This window comes from Coturnix japonica, chromosome 7 (assembly GCF_054131305.1).
Source record: "Coturnix japonica strain WE chromosome 7, WE-NBRP24, whole genome shotgun sequence".
Classification (NCBI taxonomy): domain Eukaryota; kingdom Metazoa; phylum Chordata; class Aves; order Galliformes; family Phasianidae; genus Coturnix; species Coturnix japonica.
Window position 1 is genome coordinate 15,560,098 of NC_140669.1, and position 16,845 is coordinate 15,576,942.

The following is a 16,845-nucleotide window of genomic DNA, read 5'->3' on the forward strand; positions in this document are numbered from 1 at the left end:
TGCCTTCATCTTCCTTTACTGGAGGATTTGCTTTCTTGGAGGACCCCTGCAGTCAGGAGCCATTGGTGCAGATATGGCACTTGATGTGTGCAAGGCCAGCTTAGAGGTAGTGCGTATGAAGCAAAGGTATGGAATTGATTTCCTCCATGCAGGAAAAAAACTGGCTCCCATTGATGTACATTGACTCTTACTGAACATTTATGGAGATTATGCAGTAGATGTGAGCATGGTGAGGTGGTGGGTGGTGCACTTCAGCAGTGGTGAATGCAGTGTGAAAGATGAGCCGCATTCTGGATGGCCATGCACAGCTGTCACACCATGAAATGAAGAGCATCTCAGTCAGCTCATCCATGTGAATTGGTGGATTACAACCAGGGGACAGTATACAGAGCTGAATATTTGCTCGAGTGTATTGGAAACGGTGATGCCAACATTGGAATGTTCCAAAGTTTGTGCCAGGCAGTTCCCACAAATGCTTGCACAGGAAGGAACACTGTCAGGACTTATTGACCCAATGTGAGGTTTAATGGCACAGTTCCGTGGATTGAATCATTACCGGTGACAAGATGTAAAGTCACTACTGTGAGCTGGAATTAATATGGCAGTCCATGGCGGGGTGACATGTGAATTCCCCACTGAAGAACAAGTTCAAGACACAGCCCTCAGTGGGTAAAGTAATGTGTACTGTTTATTAGGATGGGAAAGGAGTGATCCCTCTGGATTTCCTAGGACTGGTACAAACCGTCAACCGTGAGCACTGCATTGTGATTCTGAAGGCTCAAACTTTGAGAGTTGAACCGTGGAAGAAGACAGCCAGGCCCTGTGTCATTTTTAAGACTGTGAAGCACGCAGCCAATCTTGGCTGGGCTTTCCTATCACGCCCACCGTATAGTCTGGATTTGGTGCTTTCTGACTTCCATCTGTTTGAGCTAATACAAGATGGACTGCATGAGCAATGTTTCCCCAGCATCAGTGCCATCAGAGCAGCTGTGCAACAGCTGTCACCTCTGCTGGGGTAGATTTCTGCAAGCTCTGCGTGCAGGCTTTTCTTCGTTTCTGGTGAAAATGCATAGCTAACATTGGTGACTATGTTGAAAACAGTGTCTTGTAGCTGAGAATTTGCTTTATCAAATAGTGTTGTGCTATTTTATCTGTTGTAGATTCCATGGAAATAAATAGGAGGTATTGCTTTCAGAACAGCCAATGTATTTGGAAAAAGAAATAGACTTGGATGTTTCTTTAACTAATAACATGGATAATCATGGAGTATCTTGAGAATTCACTTCATTTAAAACTTTACATTATTGAATTGCATATGTATTTGTCCCGGTGTGCCCCGGTGGCGCAATGGTAGGAATGCTGCGTTGCAACACCGGGGCTCGGGTGTTCGAATCCCCCTGTGGTGCAAGTGGTAGAAGTGCCGCTCTGCTACACAGAGGCTCGAATCCCGGGGGTTGGACTCGATGATCTCTAAGGTCCCTTCCAACCCGCACAAGACTATTACTATTACTATATGAAAGCCACTGTATTATAACCTCTCTTTAGTCTAACGTGTTCATTTGATTTGCCTCTGCTCTGCTCACTTAAAACTCCCAGAAATTTCAGTAGGAGTTGTTGAAGTGGATGTGAAGAAGTTATTTGGCTCTTATAGTAAGGCTCAGAGCCAACTTGAGATGTTGAACTGAGTATCTGTTGTGAGTACTTGATCTGATCTGTAGGCAGCCAGTTGCCTTCAGTGAATTAATGGAAAATTCAGTGACAAGACTTGTTTTGAACTTCTCACCCAAGTAAGTGCTGCAGCTCTGCCAACAGCTAGGTACCTGCCTCTGCATTGGTCAGCTCTTTGACTTCTTTCTTCGGATCTGTTTAATTTGCTTTAATTAGAGTTCTTCTAACTCTCAAAATGGCAAGAAACCAAAAAGTAATTGATAATACATACATATATATATTTAAATTATCCTTACCTTACATGACATGAGAACCAGCTAGGAAGAAGGGTTTACGTGGTTTACGTGGGGAAAAATTGAAGATGCTACTCCCTTCTTTACCTAAGTTAAAATTGCTTCTTTGAATAGATTTCAGGTAAAGCATCAGAGATGTTGAGTAAATACTCACACTTTTTTTTTTTTTTTTTTTTTAGCACAAATGTTAAAGCATAATGACAATAATGACAAAGCATTCAAATTACAGCTTGTTTGCAAGTATTTATATGGAGAGATGCTGGTTGGGAAGCTTCTATAACCTTAGATTCTACCTATAACTCTTAAATACTACTTTAGATTCCCTTCCCTCCCCAAAAGTGGCAATTAGTGTGCAATACTGCCACTGACAGTCTTCCGTTTATGTATGTCTTCATTTATTTACAGCACTGTTTGTTTTAATAACCCGTATTTGCATATTTATCCAATTATATGTGAATGTGTATATAAGTACATGTGCACATAAAAGGTGAAGACATGCTTGCATTTAAATTGTTTTATTTGCGAGTAACTGTTGTATAATCATCTGAAGACAAATAGTGACAAAAAAATTGCAAGGTGTTGTTTACAAATTTGATAATTTGATAAATCCTAAATGAATATGACTGATCTAAAAATTATTTTTGTCATACCTGTTGTCCAGTGACTCTGAAATGGTATAAAGTCAACTATGTGTGTGCATACCTGACCAGTGAGAAAGTCCAGGTGGTGGTTTAGATTCTCATAGTCTGAGAATGGTCCTATTGTGACTCCATTGTGTAGTGAGATGTTAGACCAGTAAATATTGTACTGTGTTTAGTTTAAATGTGAAAGTAACCTTTTGGCCAGAAAGGACTATGGCAGTATTTTTAGGTACTTCCTCCTGTACGTTGTAGACTTGCACAATAAAATCATATCCATGCCAGCTGCTTTGGCATCTTTTCCTGTCACTGGCAGTGCTTGTTTTAGTAAAATACATTGAGAGTTCTGTTTAATTATGACAAATGTATTGTTTCTTTCCTGTAGATCTTAATGATGCATGGGCTCATTGGAAATGAGCCACTAGCTTTATATCCGCGTAATCTTGGAGGCATACTTTGAGATGCAGAGATTGTTTTTCTTACATTTGGACAAAAATATCATTAGCTTCAAGTTGAGGATTGTGTGAGGAAGCTTCCAGCTGTATGGAAGTGAGATTTTCAGGGAGTGTTGCAAACAGACTCATTAAATAAAGGTAGTCTTCAGTAGTTGTTCTGCTTAGGATCTTAGAAAAAACACTGCAGGTGGCTAAATAGAACTTTGATATACACAAGTTCATTTAAAATCATGAGGTACTTATATAATACTGGAAATAAGAGTACAGCATTTCTACTTGTGAAGCTTAGAAACTGCAAAAGATTGTGAACACAAGATTAAAAGGCAGAAGATCTTTGCAATGCTGAGTCATGGTGAAGTTGACTCTGAAGGTGCAATAATCATACATGGCTTCATGTCTTTACATTCAGCTCTGTTTCCAAAAGCCAAAGAAATTCCCTTGCCTGATGTAGCTATGGTTGGACTCAATGATCTTTAAGGTCTTTTTCAACCTGAGCAATTCTATGATTCTGTGATTCTTTCTCTGTAAGTAATAACCAATGCTTTACATTCATGTCCTGTGCTTAGAGCCTGAACAGTGATTATTTTTTATTTTTTTAATTTTTTTTGGTAGAAATGCTTTAGATGTGCTTTTACTTATCTAGTGCAATAGCATTCTTAGTGTGTTTCAGTAAATGTTACAAGGTACACTGCAAAATGAGCTGGAAGATGTGAAGTGCCTTCTTAATGCTGGCTGTATTACGTTGAGCAGTTTCCATAAATATTACTGTTTTTCTGAGTAGTCAAAACTAAGGGTATTGATATAGCTCTTCTGCAACATCATCCAGACTGTGAATGGGCTCTTGCAGTGCTGAAGGAAAATCTCTGCTTAGAACAAAAGTGAGCAAGGCTGAGAGAAGCACAAGATGTTTTGCAGGGTTAAGAAAATACATAGACAGTATGGGTGGTAAATCAATCATTTCTCAGAATTGGGTGCATGCTTATTTCTACTGTCACAGGTGGGTTTTACTGCACTCACCTTGGTGTGGCTGGGGCTGTTTTTCTTTCCAGTTCGACAAGAGGCACTGAGTGATGTGGGTTAGTAGTGGTGGGCCTGGTGACGTTGGGTTGATGGCTGGGTTGGTGATCTTGGTGGTCTTTTCCAGTCTTTATGCTTGTATGATTTTAAGAGGGGTTTCCTCTTACCAACACAGGCCATACCCAAATCCCACATGTATTTTAAGTAGCATAATTGCTCTCTTAAAAAATCCTGTTATCCACAGGCCTGACAAAGTCATGCATTCTGGTGAAATGGGCTTCTGAAAGGAAGCTGCAACATTCTGATGAACAAAGGTATTGACTGAGGAAAGTAATTGCGTGGCCATAATAATTCAGACAAGAACTGGAGCAATAGGATTTTGTAGCATTGGAGAGGGATGAAAATGATAGGTAGTTACGCAAATGGATTAAAACCATTCTGTGGCACTTTGTGGGTCTGTCTTTTAGTCACTCTTGCTATTTAGGCCATGGGATTAATCAAAAACAGCTGGGAAGGAATGGATGCAATCATTTAATCACAAATTCTGAATGCTTTTTGTGGTAATTTTCCTGCAAATAGCACACTACAAAATCAAGGCAGGTAGTATTTACTACCAGTTGCAGGACTAGCTACATAATGAACTCTGGAAAGACTACATGGTTTTTATTTTAAGTATCCCAGGTCTGTCTTTTTTAAAACACCTGCGATAGAACATGAAACTATTAGTCATTTTAGGTTTACCAGCTTTTCTTCATGTTTGGGAAATGCAGATGATAGCGTTCAATGAAGTAGATGCTGGGGGAGTCATTAAGTGATATTGTCATGATTACATCTAAGCTACAGAGTGAGACTCATTCCTACTGCAAAGCTATTACAAATTTGCTTTTCATAGCCTTAAACACTCTGCCTCTGAAATTCTTGCTAAAATAAGGGAAGGCTGTGTATGTTCTTAGAGCTTTCCTCTGTGAGCTTTGTCCTTGTGGCAGTGCAGGAACAGTTTAGGCAAAATAAAAACACAGAAGGACAATTCCTTCAGGTCTTCAGAAGATGCTACAAACTGCTGCATGCCCCGGTCTTCTGAGATCCTTTGTCTGCCTGTAGCACCCCACAGCAAAAATATTACAAGCATTGGGCACTGCTGCAGCTTAGTACTGCTGGGTTTTCTGCTCCAAATACCCACAGTCTCACGGCAGATTCCAACGTGCATCTGTACATATGTACCACTGAGCATGTAAAGTGGGGTAGTACACCAAGAGCTCAGCTTTGAGAAGTACTTATCTGCACAGAAGAAATAAATAAAATGAGTGCAATTTTTGTTTATAGTTTTATCGATAAAGGAATATTTCTATGTTTGAGTCATCTCACCATTTATCATCTATTGCAGTGGTAGCATGGGGAGGTAGCACTACAAGGAAAAGCAGTTTAACAAAATTCCAGCTTTCAGGCAGGTGTAGTGTTTCTCTGAAACTTTGTTTTTCATTTCTTGCCCCAGTGAGTGTGCTGTGCTGTAACTGACTTGCCTCCTCTGGAGGAGCCTGACATGGTCACCAGGCTTCAGCCAGTGCACTTCAGTGCAGCTTGTCCCACAGACATTTTCCTTCTCCTTCCCTCATTACTATGTGCTCTGGCAGAAAATACATTGTGTTGTGATATTCAAAGAAGAAGAGAGAATGCTATGAAGATCATTCAGAAACTAGACTTATTAATGTAACATGTTAAGGTGTTAATTTCTGACGTTGTGTTGTCACCTTAGTTGTGTATGTGCTTGTTAGAAAAATTGTCTAAAGGTCTTTTGTCCTCATCAAGGCACAACTCAATCACAAATTACTTTCAGAAACATATATTACTTAAGGACTGTTTTTGGTGACAATGCAATTAAAATAACTCATGAAACAGGTACTTTAAATAGTGAGAATACTTGCAATTATATTATACTTAGAGTGTCCATTTTCTGATTCATTAGACTGTAAAAATCTATAATAACATTATAGGTAGCATTACATATAAAACACTATCTTTGAAAGTTGGTATTTTTTCAAACTGTTTTAATGTAAGAGCCTACTTAGAAGACTAGGTCCTTAAATCTCCACACTTGTTGTTATTATGAGATAGCAGTTAGTTATGATGTCAGGAACTTCTCATCGTACAGCTTCTAGTGATGTTTTCTCCTGAGTGCCTCTATCTTCTTGCTGTGTTCAAAAATGACAGCTTCTGTCTTGCTAATGGTGCATGATCTATAAAGCTGTTAAACTGACTTTTATTACCGTTTCAGAAAGCAGTGTGAAGCTAAATATGTTTTATTTCTTTAACATATTATATTTTAGAGCTTTCTTGTTTGTAGTCAAGCATCAAAAAAGTTGATTGGAGATGTCCTTGATACTGATTGCATGATTAATTCCCATTGTTATAGGAATTGCCCTAATGTTTTACCATCTTTCTTGTAATTGTATGTTAACCTCACAGAAGTCTTACAGAAAGCTTTTACTCTAACGTTTCCTTTACATTTTAATGACTTTGAATAATTATGGACTCCTAAATTTTATCCAGTTATTAAATTAAAGCATTTTTTTCTTAGAAATAAGTCTTTCCCTTTATGCCCATTTCCCACCTCCTCTCTCGCTGTGAATTTGAATAAGCTTCCTGTGCTCAGTACAAGATTCATCCATTTCTTACTTTTCCTTGCAAAAATTCATAGAAGCATTTGAAGTATGCTTTTATTTTTAGAAAGGGAGCAATATTCCTGTCTGCAGAGAAGAATCTTCTGAATAATGAAGGCATGGTACAGTTTTTTAGAAGCTTTGGTACAGAGGATATTCATCAAGTTGTCCAGCTTCTGTCATTTTAAGTCAGTCCTTTGAAATAGGGTTTCACAAGTCTCAGAATAACTACTATTTTTTCAGCACATCTTGCTTTAACAAAATGCCAGCTTGTATCAGTTGAACTCTGTTAAATGTCTTATGAATAAGGCTTATCCTAAACATAATAGTATAAGTCATAATTTTCTAGACTGTGCTATTAAGATCAAAATAATTCTTAGCTGAGTGAAAATAATTCTGTGAATCTCAAGTTATATCCTGGCCATAAAAGAAGTGAGATTGTCTTGACACCATCCAATCCTCATAGCCTTAGTATGTAACAAACAAATGCGTGACAGTGATACAGTGATGTGCAGCCTTCAAGATAAGGCTATATGGAAAGTTCCAGCATTCATTAGTGTTTACTAAGGTGGGAGTGAAGAAAATGAGGGGAGCAGGCAGGTCTGTTTGTAAATGGGGCAGTGAGGTGGGGAAAGAAGGTGGATGTTGGTAATTTTCCCCCATATCTGAAAATAGCCCTAAACTTCAGTGAACAAAATACAGGTATCAGGGGCATAGTGGTTAATAGTGGCCAGGCTTCTCCTGCACAGCTGCTCAGAGATCTCCCAGAAAGCTGGGCATGCTGGCATTTCAGCCATTATCTGTAGTTTCATTGCTATCAACACCAGAGAGGAGTGTAATGATTATAAAAAAGAAGGGGGGAAAAAATGTACAAGTACTCTTTCAGCAACCTGAAAAGAAGGGGATGAGGGCAGCTGGGGGCCATTTATCATTACACCCAAGGTGCTTGCCAAGGGCTGTCCTATGCTGTGGGTTCCCTCGTGGGATCGCTTACAATCTGTGAACTTAAATTCCTCTTAAATTTCCTAAGAGGGAGGACCTTTCTGTGGTAGAAACGAGCATATGTAGGATTTAAAACTAAAATTTAAGACACTGTTATAGATACTGTTGCACGTAACTTGTGTAGTGTTCATGTAATGCAACTCAGCTTTGTGAGTGGGCTGCAGTTGGAACTTCTGAGGAGTTTGTTTTCACAGCAGTTTGTTTTGGAGATCCTAAGGGTGTACGTGGATAATTGCAGCAGAGTAGCTGTATAAGGGTAGAAAAACTGTTGATTACCATCAGAGCAAGTTAAGATTGTGTGAACTAATTGTTGAACTGTTTTTGTCACTCTAGCGTTCAATTCTAAACTGTTGTTTGGTTAAAATTGTACTGTGAATACAAGCAATATGTTGCTGCTATTGACAAACCTTAATTACATTGTTAATATGAGTTAAATGTATAACCACAGAGTACATAGATGTACACATGATAGTAGTTACAGGAGCATTTGTTTAATATTAGTTACAATTTACTGTTGATTTCTTTATGGTTTGGTAGGGGAGCAGTTTACAGCTGTACTGTTGTATAGATGATTAAGAGCTGTTCAGCTTTGAATGAAACCTCAGGCAGTTCTGTAAATGTTTTCTATTAAATATAAGTTTACTAGGGTTCATTAAAAAGGATGTGTATTTAAACCTTTATGGTCCGTACTGCATTAGGTAGAATTACTGTAAATTGCTGCATTTTATTTCTGCAATTATCTTAAAACTGCTTGTTGATGCTGTCCTGAAGTTTATGTTCAGCACATTTTAACAGTAGTCGTTTTTTGGACAGCTTGTATAAGCTAATTCCATGGTCTCATAGGGATACTTCTTCAATAGTTGTCTATTGAAGAGGTATGATGTCTGCACCTTTGGAATTGCACGTGTGCTGTTGAGAGGGGAGTGAGAGTGTTCATCTCCTGTATTGTAATTTTGGGTATGCACAGGGCATATTTCCTATTGATAATAGTTTTAGAAATGTGTGATTATGAAACGTGATCTTTTCCTTTTATTTATTTTTTTTTTTTTCCCATTCCTGTAGGAACTTGGAAGTAACAGCCCTCCGCAGAGGAACTGGAAGGGAATTGCTATTGCACTGCTGGTGATTCTAGTTGTTTGTTCACTCATCACTATGTCTGTCATTCTTTTAACACCAGGTAACCTACTTCTTTATTTTATCTTACTGAAGGTGTGTGATTCATAATGCACTCATTAAAATGACATATAAACTTTAAAATGCCTCTTTCCCTTAAGCATCTTTAACTTCTGATTCCTATAAACTTGGTACTCATAGGACCTTCTGAGTCTGGAAGATTTATATAGCACAAGTACTTGGCTTCAGCACTAGGTCATTAGGGTTGTATCAGCCATGGGATGGCTATGAGCATTAGCCTCAGTGGGTATGGGCTTGAGTGCACGTTTCTGTCACTGGTGTCTTAGTGAAATTGCTGATTCAGAGATGAGCTAACAGAAGACTGGATGTCCTGAAAATCTAATAATGAGAATGAAACTTACAACTGAACCAGAAGTATGCATGTTTCATATATACATGAACGTTACCATTATCTTTCTCTTAGAAAACAGCTACTTTAAAACCATCTAAAGCATCTAAATTTGCATAATGTTGTCCAAGGAAGTGATAAAGAAATGATTGTTTAGTTACTACTAATTACAATATTTTGAGGAAATTAAAAGCAGACTTGTGTTGCTGTAGTCTCAGGATGCAGGATTTTCTTCAGGGAATAAGAAAAGACAGACAATAGAAGGCAAATGATGGCATATCCTGGTGCACTCTAAGACAGAAGACTGTTCTTTTCAAGGAGAAAGCCTTTATTTTAAGCCTTGAAAAATCTCAAAGGTGGTGTGCTGGAATTCACATTAATAGACATCAGTTCTGGCTTGTAAATGGTTGAATTATTAATCATGTAAAATGTAAATGGAAGTCTTTGAAGATGCTCATCAAAAAAGAAAAAAAATAAACAACATAGGGAAATGTTAATTTTTTTTTAATGTGGTAAAATAGTGAATAGTGCAGTACAGCGTCTCTGGGGCTATTAGAAAACCCAGAGAGCTTGCCTGAAAACTCAATGTGATCTGGGACCTACATTTCAGTTGAAATCATGTGTATGAAAACTAGTTCTGTCAGCTCAGATGCTCTTAAGATATCCCAGAGAGACTGTAGAGCTTGATATAAATAAAAGCCTTTTTCCAAGAATGACCTAGGTCTGTAAAATTGGGGTTTCTTGCAGGTTGAAAGTGCTTACCAAAGAAAGCTTTGTAAGTATGCTGTAGAACAGCTCCTTTCCCTACTTTCAACCTCAATCTCTTCCCCTTTCACTTCACAATTAATATGTTTTTGAAAGTTATTCTTGTACTCTGCTGGTTTTTTTTTGTTTTTGTTTTTGTTGTTTTTTTTGTTTGTTTTGTAATTCATTCCTAATATTACTCTTTAAAATATCAGATTTCTTTCCCTATTAATTTCTGCCTGCAGTGATAGGTACCTTTTACACTTGGTACAGTTTCTCTGAGCATTGTGCTTCATTTTGCTTCTTTATGTGGGTATAGGGATGGTTTTAGAGAGGAGCTGCTCAGAAGCCTGCTTAGTCATGATAAAGCATTTCAATGAAAATCGTGTCAAGGTGGAATTGTGTGTATTGATATGTCAAATCCAAGATGTATTATAGTGTTTTATCTCCAGTGTGTAAAACAGTTAGGTTCATGTACACCAAACTGGAATTGCTACCATCTGTAGATGGAAGTAGAAGGTTTGCAAACTGTTCTTTCTGCTACTTTTCTTTGCAGTTAGGGAAGCGTGTTGATAAAACAAGTGCTTGAGAATGTCGCAGAATGGAGTCTTGTTAAAATAAAAGGCTTTAATGTGGAAGAATTTGGGATTTCAAAGAATAAATCTGTCTGGCCAATTTAATTAGGAGTACATCGATTTTATTTTATTTTTTTTAATGTAATATTAAAAACGTAATATTTAAAAGAGAAGTATTGCATACTTCAATAGTATGCATGCTATTTTAGTTTTTTTAAGGTCAAATCAACATTTTGCTCAAAAATAACAGAATCTGCAGTATTGTTGGGGTGGGGGAAATGGGCATATGAAGAACTCAGTATTGGATACTGTTAAATAGGAAGCTGTATTCCAAAGGCAGGGAGTGCTATGTATGCTCTACTCAGCTCCACAAATACAGCATGTGCTTACTTCAGAGATAAAAATTCAGTGTGTGGCAGGAGAAAGAGCTAACAAGATACCATGACATGTAAACAGAAAGATTAAGTATAAATCAGGAGAGATAATACTGTTCTGCTGTAAAGCTCTGGTAAGGAGGCTACAAGTGGAGTGTTGTGTCCCATGCTGGGCTTGGATGTTAAAAAAAAAAACCCAACACAAACAAGTTGTTTTGATCCTTGGAGGTAGGAAGAATCCTAAAGCTTATTTGAGGGTTCAAACATTTGTCTTGTGAGACGAGATTTGAACAACTCTACATGCTTAGCCTTATGAGATATCAAGTGTGAGCAGAGTTGGTTATGGTGAGCAAATGCTTACAAGCTCCCACTGAGCAGTGGGAGGGAAGTGCATCAATATAACGTGTGCTGTGTTGTTCTGGCCTTGTCTCTCCTTAATTTATGGCATGCATTAAAAAGGAATTTGTTTTCAGTGCAGCAAGGGTGCACCTTATTCATACTAAACGAGGTGGCTGCAGCAGTCAATGCTGACACATCTGCTTTAATACTATCTCTAATAACCCATTTGTGTGGCAGTACACTTTTGAATCTCTACTAATTATTCATTTAATCTACAGCACAAGAAAAGCAGAATTTGGCAGAATTTCCTTTTCATTTCTAAAGCAGAGGAGTGATTTGAAGAGCTCATAACTTATTTTTGTTTGTTTTGAAAATAATATTGGCTGTCTTTTACAAGTATAGTAGTCCTGGGTTCTATTGGTTGGATGAAAAAACGATGCTAGCCAAGGCTAAGAAGGCAAGGCTCTCTGCCTGAGAGTAAATATGAATCTTAAAATGTGCATATGAATTTTTTTACTATGTTTTTTTACATTGGAATCTCTAAAATAAATTGTCTCCAAACAGATGACGCATGGCAATTTTACTTACCTTTTATATTTTTTGTATATATTTATACATAAAAAATATATATTTTTTTATATTTATATATAAAAAAATTTTGTATATATATATATACACTTTTGTATAAGGTGACTAATATGGCCTTTATCCTGTGGCTGTCAGGAAATTCTTGTAGTGCTTTGAGATCAGTTTTCTGGTGGAACAGAGGTGTCAAAAGGAGGATCTGTGCCACTACATTGCCAGAATAGTAGCCAAGCACTTCACAATTTGCCTGTCATGTCTCTAAGATGTTAGTGGCTTTTTCCTGAAGCTGTACTTCATTCTAATGAATAAAGATAGAGCAAGGTAGTGCCATTGATTTTAACAGAACCTCTGAATGTGTTCTAGTTCTCTAATTTCAGTGTTTTGTAAACTACACGGAATATATTGTTTTAATAACTATGTAAAATGATCCTGTTATGTTTATTTTAGATGAGCTTGCAAATTCTTCTGAAACCAGATTATCCTTGGAAGATCTCTTCAGAAAGGAGTTCGTAGTTCATAATCCAGAAGCCAAATGGATTAATGGTAAGTGTGCAACTTCTCATATAATTTGAACCTATGTAACTGATTGGAGTATTAAGTAATGTCACTGTCCAGTCATTGAAAAAAAACAACAGTTAAAATCTAAACTTGAAATTGTCTGATAGTGATACAATTGTCCAGCTATGAACATTCCATTTATTGAAGATAAAGTTGGTGAAGAGGCGCTCACTGTTTTATTAGCAGTACTGGCTTGAGCCAGTGTGAGAACTTGCCAGCAGTCAAGTGTTTGCATGTATTTGTTTGCCAAAAAAGCAACAAAGTCCTGTGTTTTCTGGAGGGGGGCAGAAAAAGGGGGAAAAATGTATGTTTCTGTGATTACTATGATGCCTATATGTAGGTGGAGAATGAAATGCATAACTTAATACTCAGCATTCATTAGTATGGGTCTGGAGGGATCCATTAGGCACTTTCCTTTGATATTAGAAGGGTAAGAACTGCTTCTGAGCTCTGCACTGAAACAGTTCGATGGAAAATAAGTAGCTACTTATTACTACCTTCTGCACCTCCTGGGATAAAATAATTTGTATCCATCTCCAAGCTTTATTATCTTGACCTCCTAGGAAAGGTCAAGAAGAGAGATTGAAATAATAATTCCTGCTGTAAGCATTTTCTGCAGTCTGGAGGATAATTTGCAGTAAAATGTCCAATCTTGACTTAAAGATTGCAAGTTCTACATGAATCGTAGGTGAGGTCTTGTGTTTAACTGCTGTGATTGAGTAGAACTTTATCTTCTGATTTGTGAATTTAATATTCTCTTCCCAATACTTCCTTGCTTTTAAATTCCACCCCTACAAATATCATCCCCTGTAGTTACCTCTAAAATAATCTCGTCTTAAATAAGAGAAGATCCTATATATGTTTGTACAGTCCATTTCCTTTTCTGTCTGAAACTGAGTCCCATTGCCACAGTAAATAATGATCCAAATGATTAAAGCTGGAGCAGAAAATCAGATGTTGAAAAAATCAGAATTTAAAATGCTGCAAGCTCACTATGAAAGTACTTAAACCTGACAGTGTGCAGTTACAGTTAAGGGTTTTGCACTGGATGGCAAAACAGGTTCCTTCACTTTGGTCTGAGTACGACGTTGTAATGGAGATGAAAAATTTCGGAGTAATTGAGTTGAAGAAGGTACTGGATTTAAACTTTCCCTATGCTTTCTGTTGTCTAAAAGCTCGTTGACCCATCTATCACATTACGTCTGTTTTGCAATAGGGACCAGTCTTTGCCTTTGGTCAGACATAGAATCTTGTTTCAGGATGGCAGTTCTTTAAGGAGCCCACCTCCTGTGTACTAGTACGCTATGTTTAATGGAAGGTGATGATTTGTGGTGTTGTCATTGTTGCAGGTAGTTTAGAGCTAATACAACTGTATCATTGCTCTGTTAGTTCTTCATAAACTGATGTATGAATCATAGCTTATGTGCCAACACTGGCATTCTGCAGCTGGATCTTTGAACCACACTGAATAGTATGTTCCATTTGTTTGCTTCATTTCTTTTAAGAATCTGCTTGAAAATATTTATGCTGCTTTGTGAAAAATGTAGAGGGTTCAAAAGGTTTGAAGTCTAATCCCTAGATCTTCGCTAATGTAATTGCATCTCTTTTTATCATCAGGGACCCTGGCTGTTGGTGATAATAAAAAATTCTGGAACTTTGCTTTTATTTGTTCTGCTGACGCGGGAGTTTGAGGTTTAGATAATCTTTGCCAACCTTTGCTATACGTGAGGAATGCACTGTCTGCTTGTTTGTATTCCTTCTGATGGCTGTGTTGTCAGCATATCAGGACATTTTTCATGTATCTAAATTAAAAGTGTTGGAGAAGAGCCTGAAGCCTGAATGACAGCCTGCAACAGGCGCTGCCCTGGGATCCTGTGTTGTTAAAGCTCAGCAAAGCACCTGAGTATGTGCAGATGTGCTTTACAGAGCAGAGGAGGATCTGGGCATCTGTTTAAAGTAAAACTTCTGTATGGTGCTTTGCTGAAATGGTGAGATGATGAAAAGAAAATTCCTCTCTGCCGTGCTTGTCTCTGGTGGGGCTGGCAGTTCCTGCATTGAGTAACCTTTGCAGCGCTGTGCTGCAGGGAGAATTTAAGAACAAATGGCATGCATGTGGCCGTTCAGCATCACATCTCTGCGGATAAATGCACTGCTCTTTTTCAGTGCTGCTGAAGGATATTGGGAATGGAGGTTTGGCAGGTGCTAGTGTGGAGGGAATAGCTGGGAAAGGTTTTCAGTGATGTTTTGGGGGAGGGCACTAAATGTCCAGAGGGCAACAGAAAATGATAGCAGAGATTCCCTTCCTCTTTAGGACCCTCTATTTTATTTAAAACTGACTCATCTCACATGAAGCAGCTGCCTCTACCTTTGGCACCAAGGGAAGGAGGAGAGAAAACATGGAAGTCATGGAGAGTCAGAAGCAATAGGAGAAGGTAGACACTAGTGTTTCTGGCAGGGCCAAATTGCTTTTAAAATTTCGGTGTGTTTCTTTGAAAATGGTAATAGAGTCAAGTCAGAATTATTTTCTCTCTACCTTGAGAACTGTAACAAAATAATAGGCTTGTTTTGTTTTGTTGTTTTTTTTATTACTTCTATATTTCCTGTATTAACTTCAGCAGAGATTTGGCTTTTATTTTCTGGGTAACACTAACTAGCTTTGATATTGTCATCTTTATTCCATTTCACGCATCAATTTTATCAGCATGTAGGGGGAAGGAATGGATGATGCTCATCCTTGGAAACATCACTGGAACCAAGGGACTGGTTTTTGGAGCAACCCTCCCTCCTCATTTACATATTATTTTGCAAACACTTACAGGATTTGTCAATGGAGTATCTCTGCTTTATTTATTGCAATCTTTATTTTAAAGATGGAAACGTTTGTTTTACGGTTATCCAGTCTCTTCTTTGCAAAGATTTGTAGAGTATATATTAAAGTCAGCATGGCAAGAAGTTACCTGGTTGAAGTAGGATTCTTGCTGTTTGGCTTCCTTAAGGTGCAAGTGGACAGTAGTTTTCCATACATTTATTTATGGTTGTCCATAGCACCTTATGCCAGCTGTGCATTGCCTTTATCATTGAGGGAGTGAAATGTGTACTTACTGGTGTTTTTCTGGACCTAATGCACTTTTTGCTTGAGTCTCTGGCTCTGGCCTATCCTAAAAAAAATTCAATAAAAATTGAGTCTGGGAAACTCAGCATGATGAAGACCGTTGAAATTGCTTTAAAAAGTGTGAATGATAAAAATGAAAATGGTTTGGGAAGCAAAGCACACCAAGAGTCCACAGTATAACCTGTGCTAACTTTGCACAAGAAGCTGTAATTTAAACCATTTGGCATTTTTAAGGGAGATTTTTCTTGTGCACAATGTGAATATGAACTGTAGTTATCAGTGTGAGCATGGAATGTTGCTTATGAGTGTGGGTGGTCAAGTATAGCAAGTCAGTCCATGACTGAGCAGTGAAAGAAGAAAATTCTACTCCACAAAGTTGCTGCTGAGTTGACAAGCAGACAGAAAAGGGTGTTTTCAGCATAGCAGTATCTGTGCTTGGCATTCAGACGTTTAGGCTGTGATATGATGCCTTAGTGCTTTGGCAGGGACTTGGGTTGAAGTGAGAGATGTACACACAGTGGTACTCTTGCCAACTCTGGATATAGCTTTCAGTATTTATCCTCCAGGAGCTGGAAGCCGGGCCAAGGAGTTGTTTTGTTGCCTGTGGTTCGCTGTGAAGGGTTTATTTCTGAAAGGCAATGCAGACTGGTTGGACTTGGATTCCCCACATTGTTCCCCAGTAGAAGCCCCAATATTTGGAAGCTTTTATCTGATACTGTTCTTTCTTAAAGCCATAGTGGTGGTGTGAATTACACTCACAGTTCTTGTCAAATCTTAAGACAGGGTTTTGGGAAAGACCAAGAGAATGTGAGAAGATAGGTGGAGTGTGTCTGTATTGACTTGAACCTTCTTTCAGAAGCCGCCAGATAAGGGAAAAAAGGTTTTTATCAGCACATTTCACTGATTAATTAAAATAATATGTTAAATAGAAGAGTTAAAACAATGTTTTGGTAAAAGGGATTGAGATAGCAGCACGGTTAATTTCTCTTGTTAGTGAATTGAATTGAGGAGTTTGGGACTGTTTTGTGCATTCAGGCTGAAAGCTTCCCTTCAGGTCAGTTGTAGCTGGTAAGGGCTTGTTTGGCCTGAGGTTTTGGTGGCAACTCTCTGTGGTTCATGCAGGAATAGCGGGGTGGGGGGGGAGGTTGGGTTGGGTTGGGTGGAGGAGCATTGTTTTCTAACTTGTTTGCATTTTTTTTTGTTTGTTTGTTTTTGTTTTTTTCTTCACTTGGCATGTGATATTTCCTCAGCAGAGTGTTCTGAATTTATTTTCCTGAAGCCTTTCTTTCTTGGAAAAACTTCAAGT

At 38.1% G+C, this 16,845-nt stretch overlaps 1 protein-coding gene across 2 annotated transcripts in view; it reads left to right on the top strand.

Annotated features, from left to right (window-relative positions):
* The window catches only part of DPP10 (dipeptidyl peptidase like 10), a 290,932-nt gene that overhangs the window by 171,740 nt on the left and 102,347 nt on the right, over positions 1 to 16,845 (top strand). For both annotated transcript variants that reach the window (XM_032445899.2, XM_015868601.3), the window contains exons 2-3: positions 8,793 to 8,907; positions 12,317 to 12,412. In XM_032445899.2, coding sequence (XP_032301790.1) covers positions 8,793 to 8,907; positions 12,317 to 12,412 — 211 coding nt within the window. The remainder of the gene's footprint in view (positions 1 to 8,792; positions 8,908 to 12,316; positions 12,413 to 16,845) is intronic.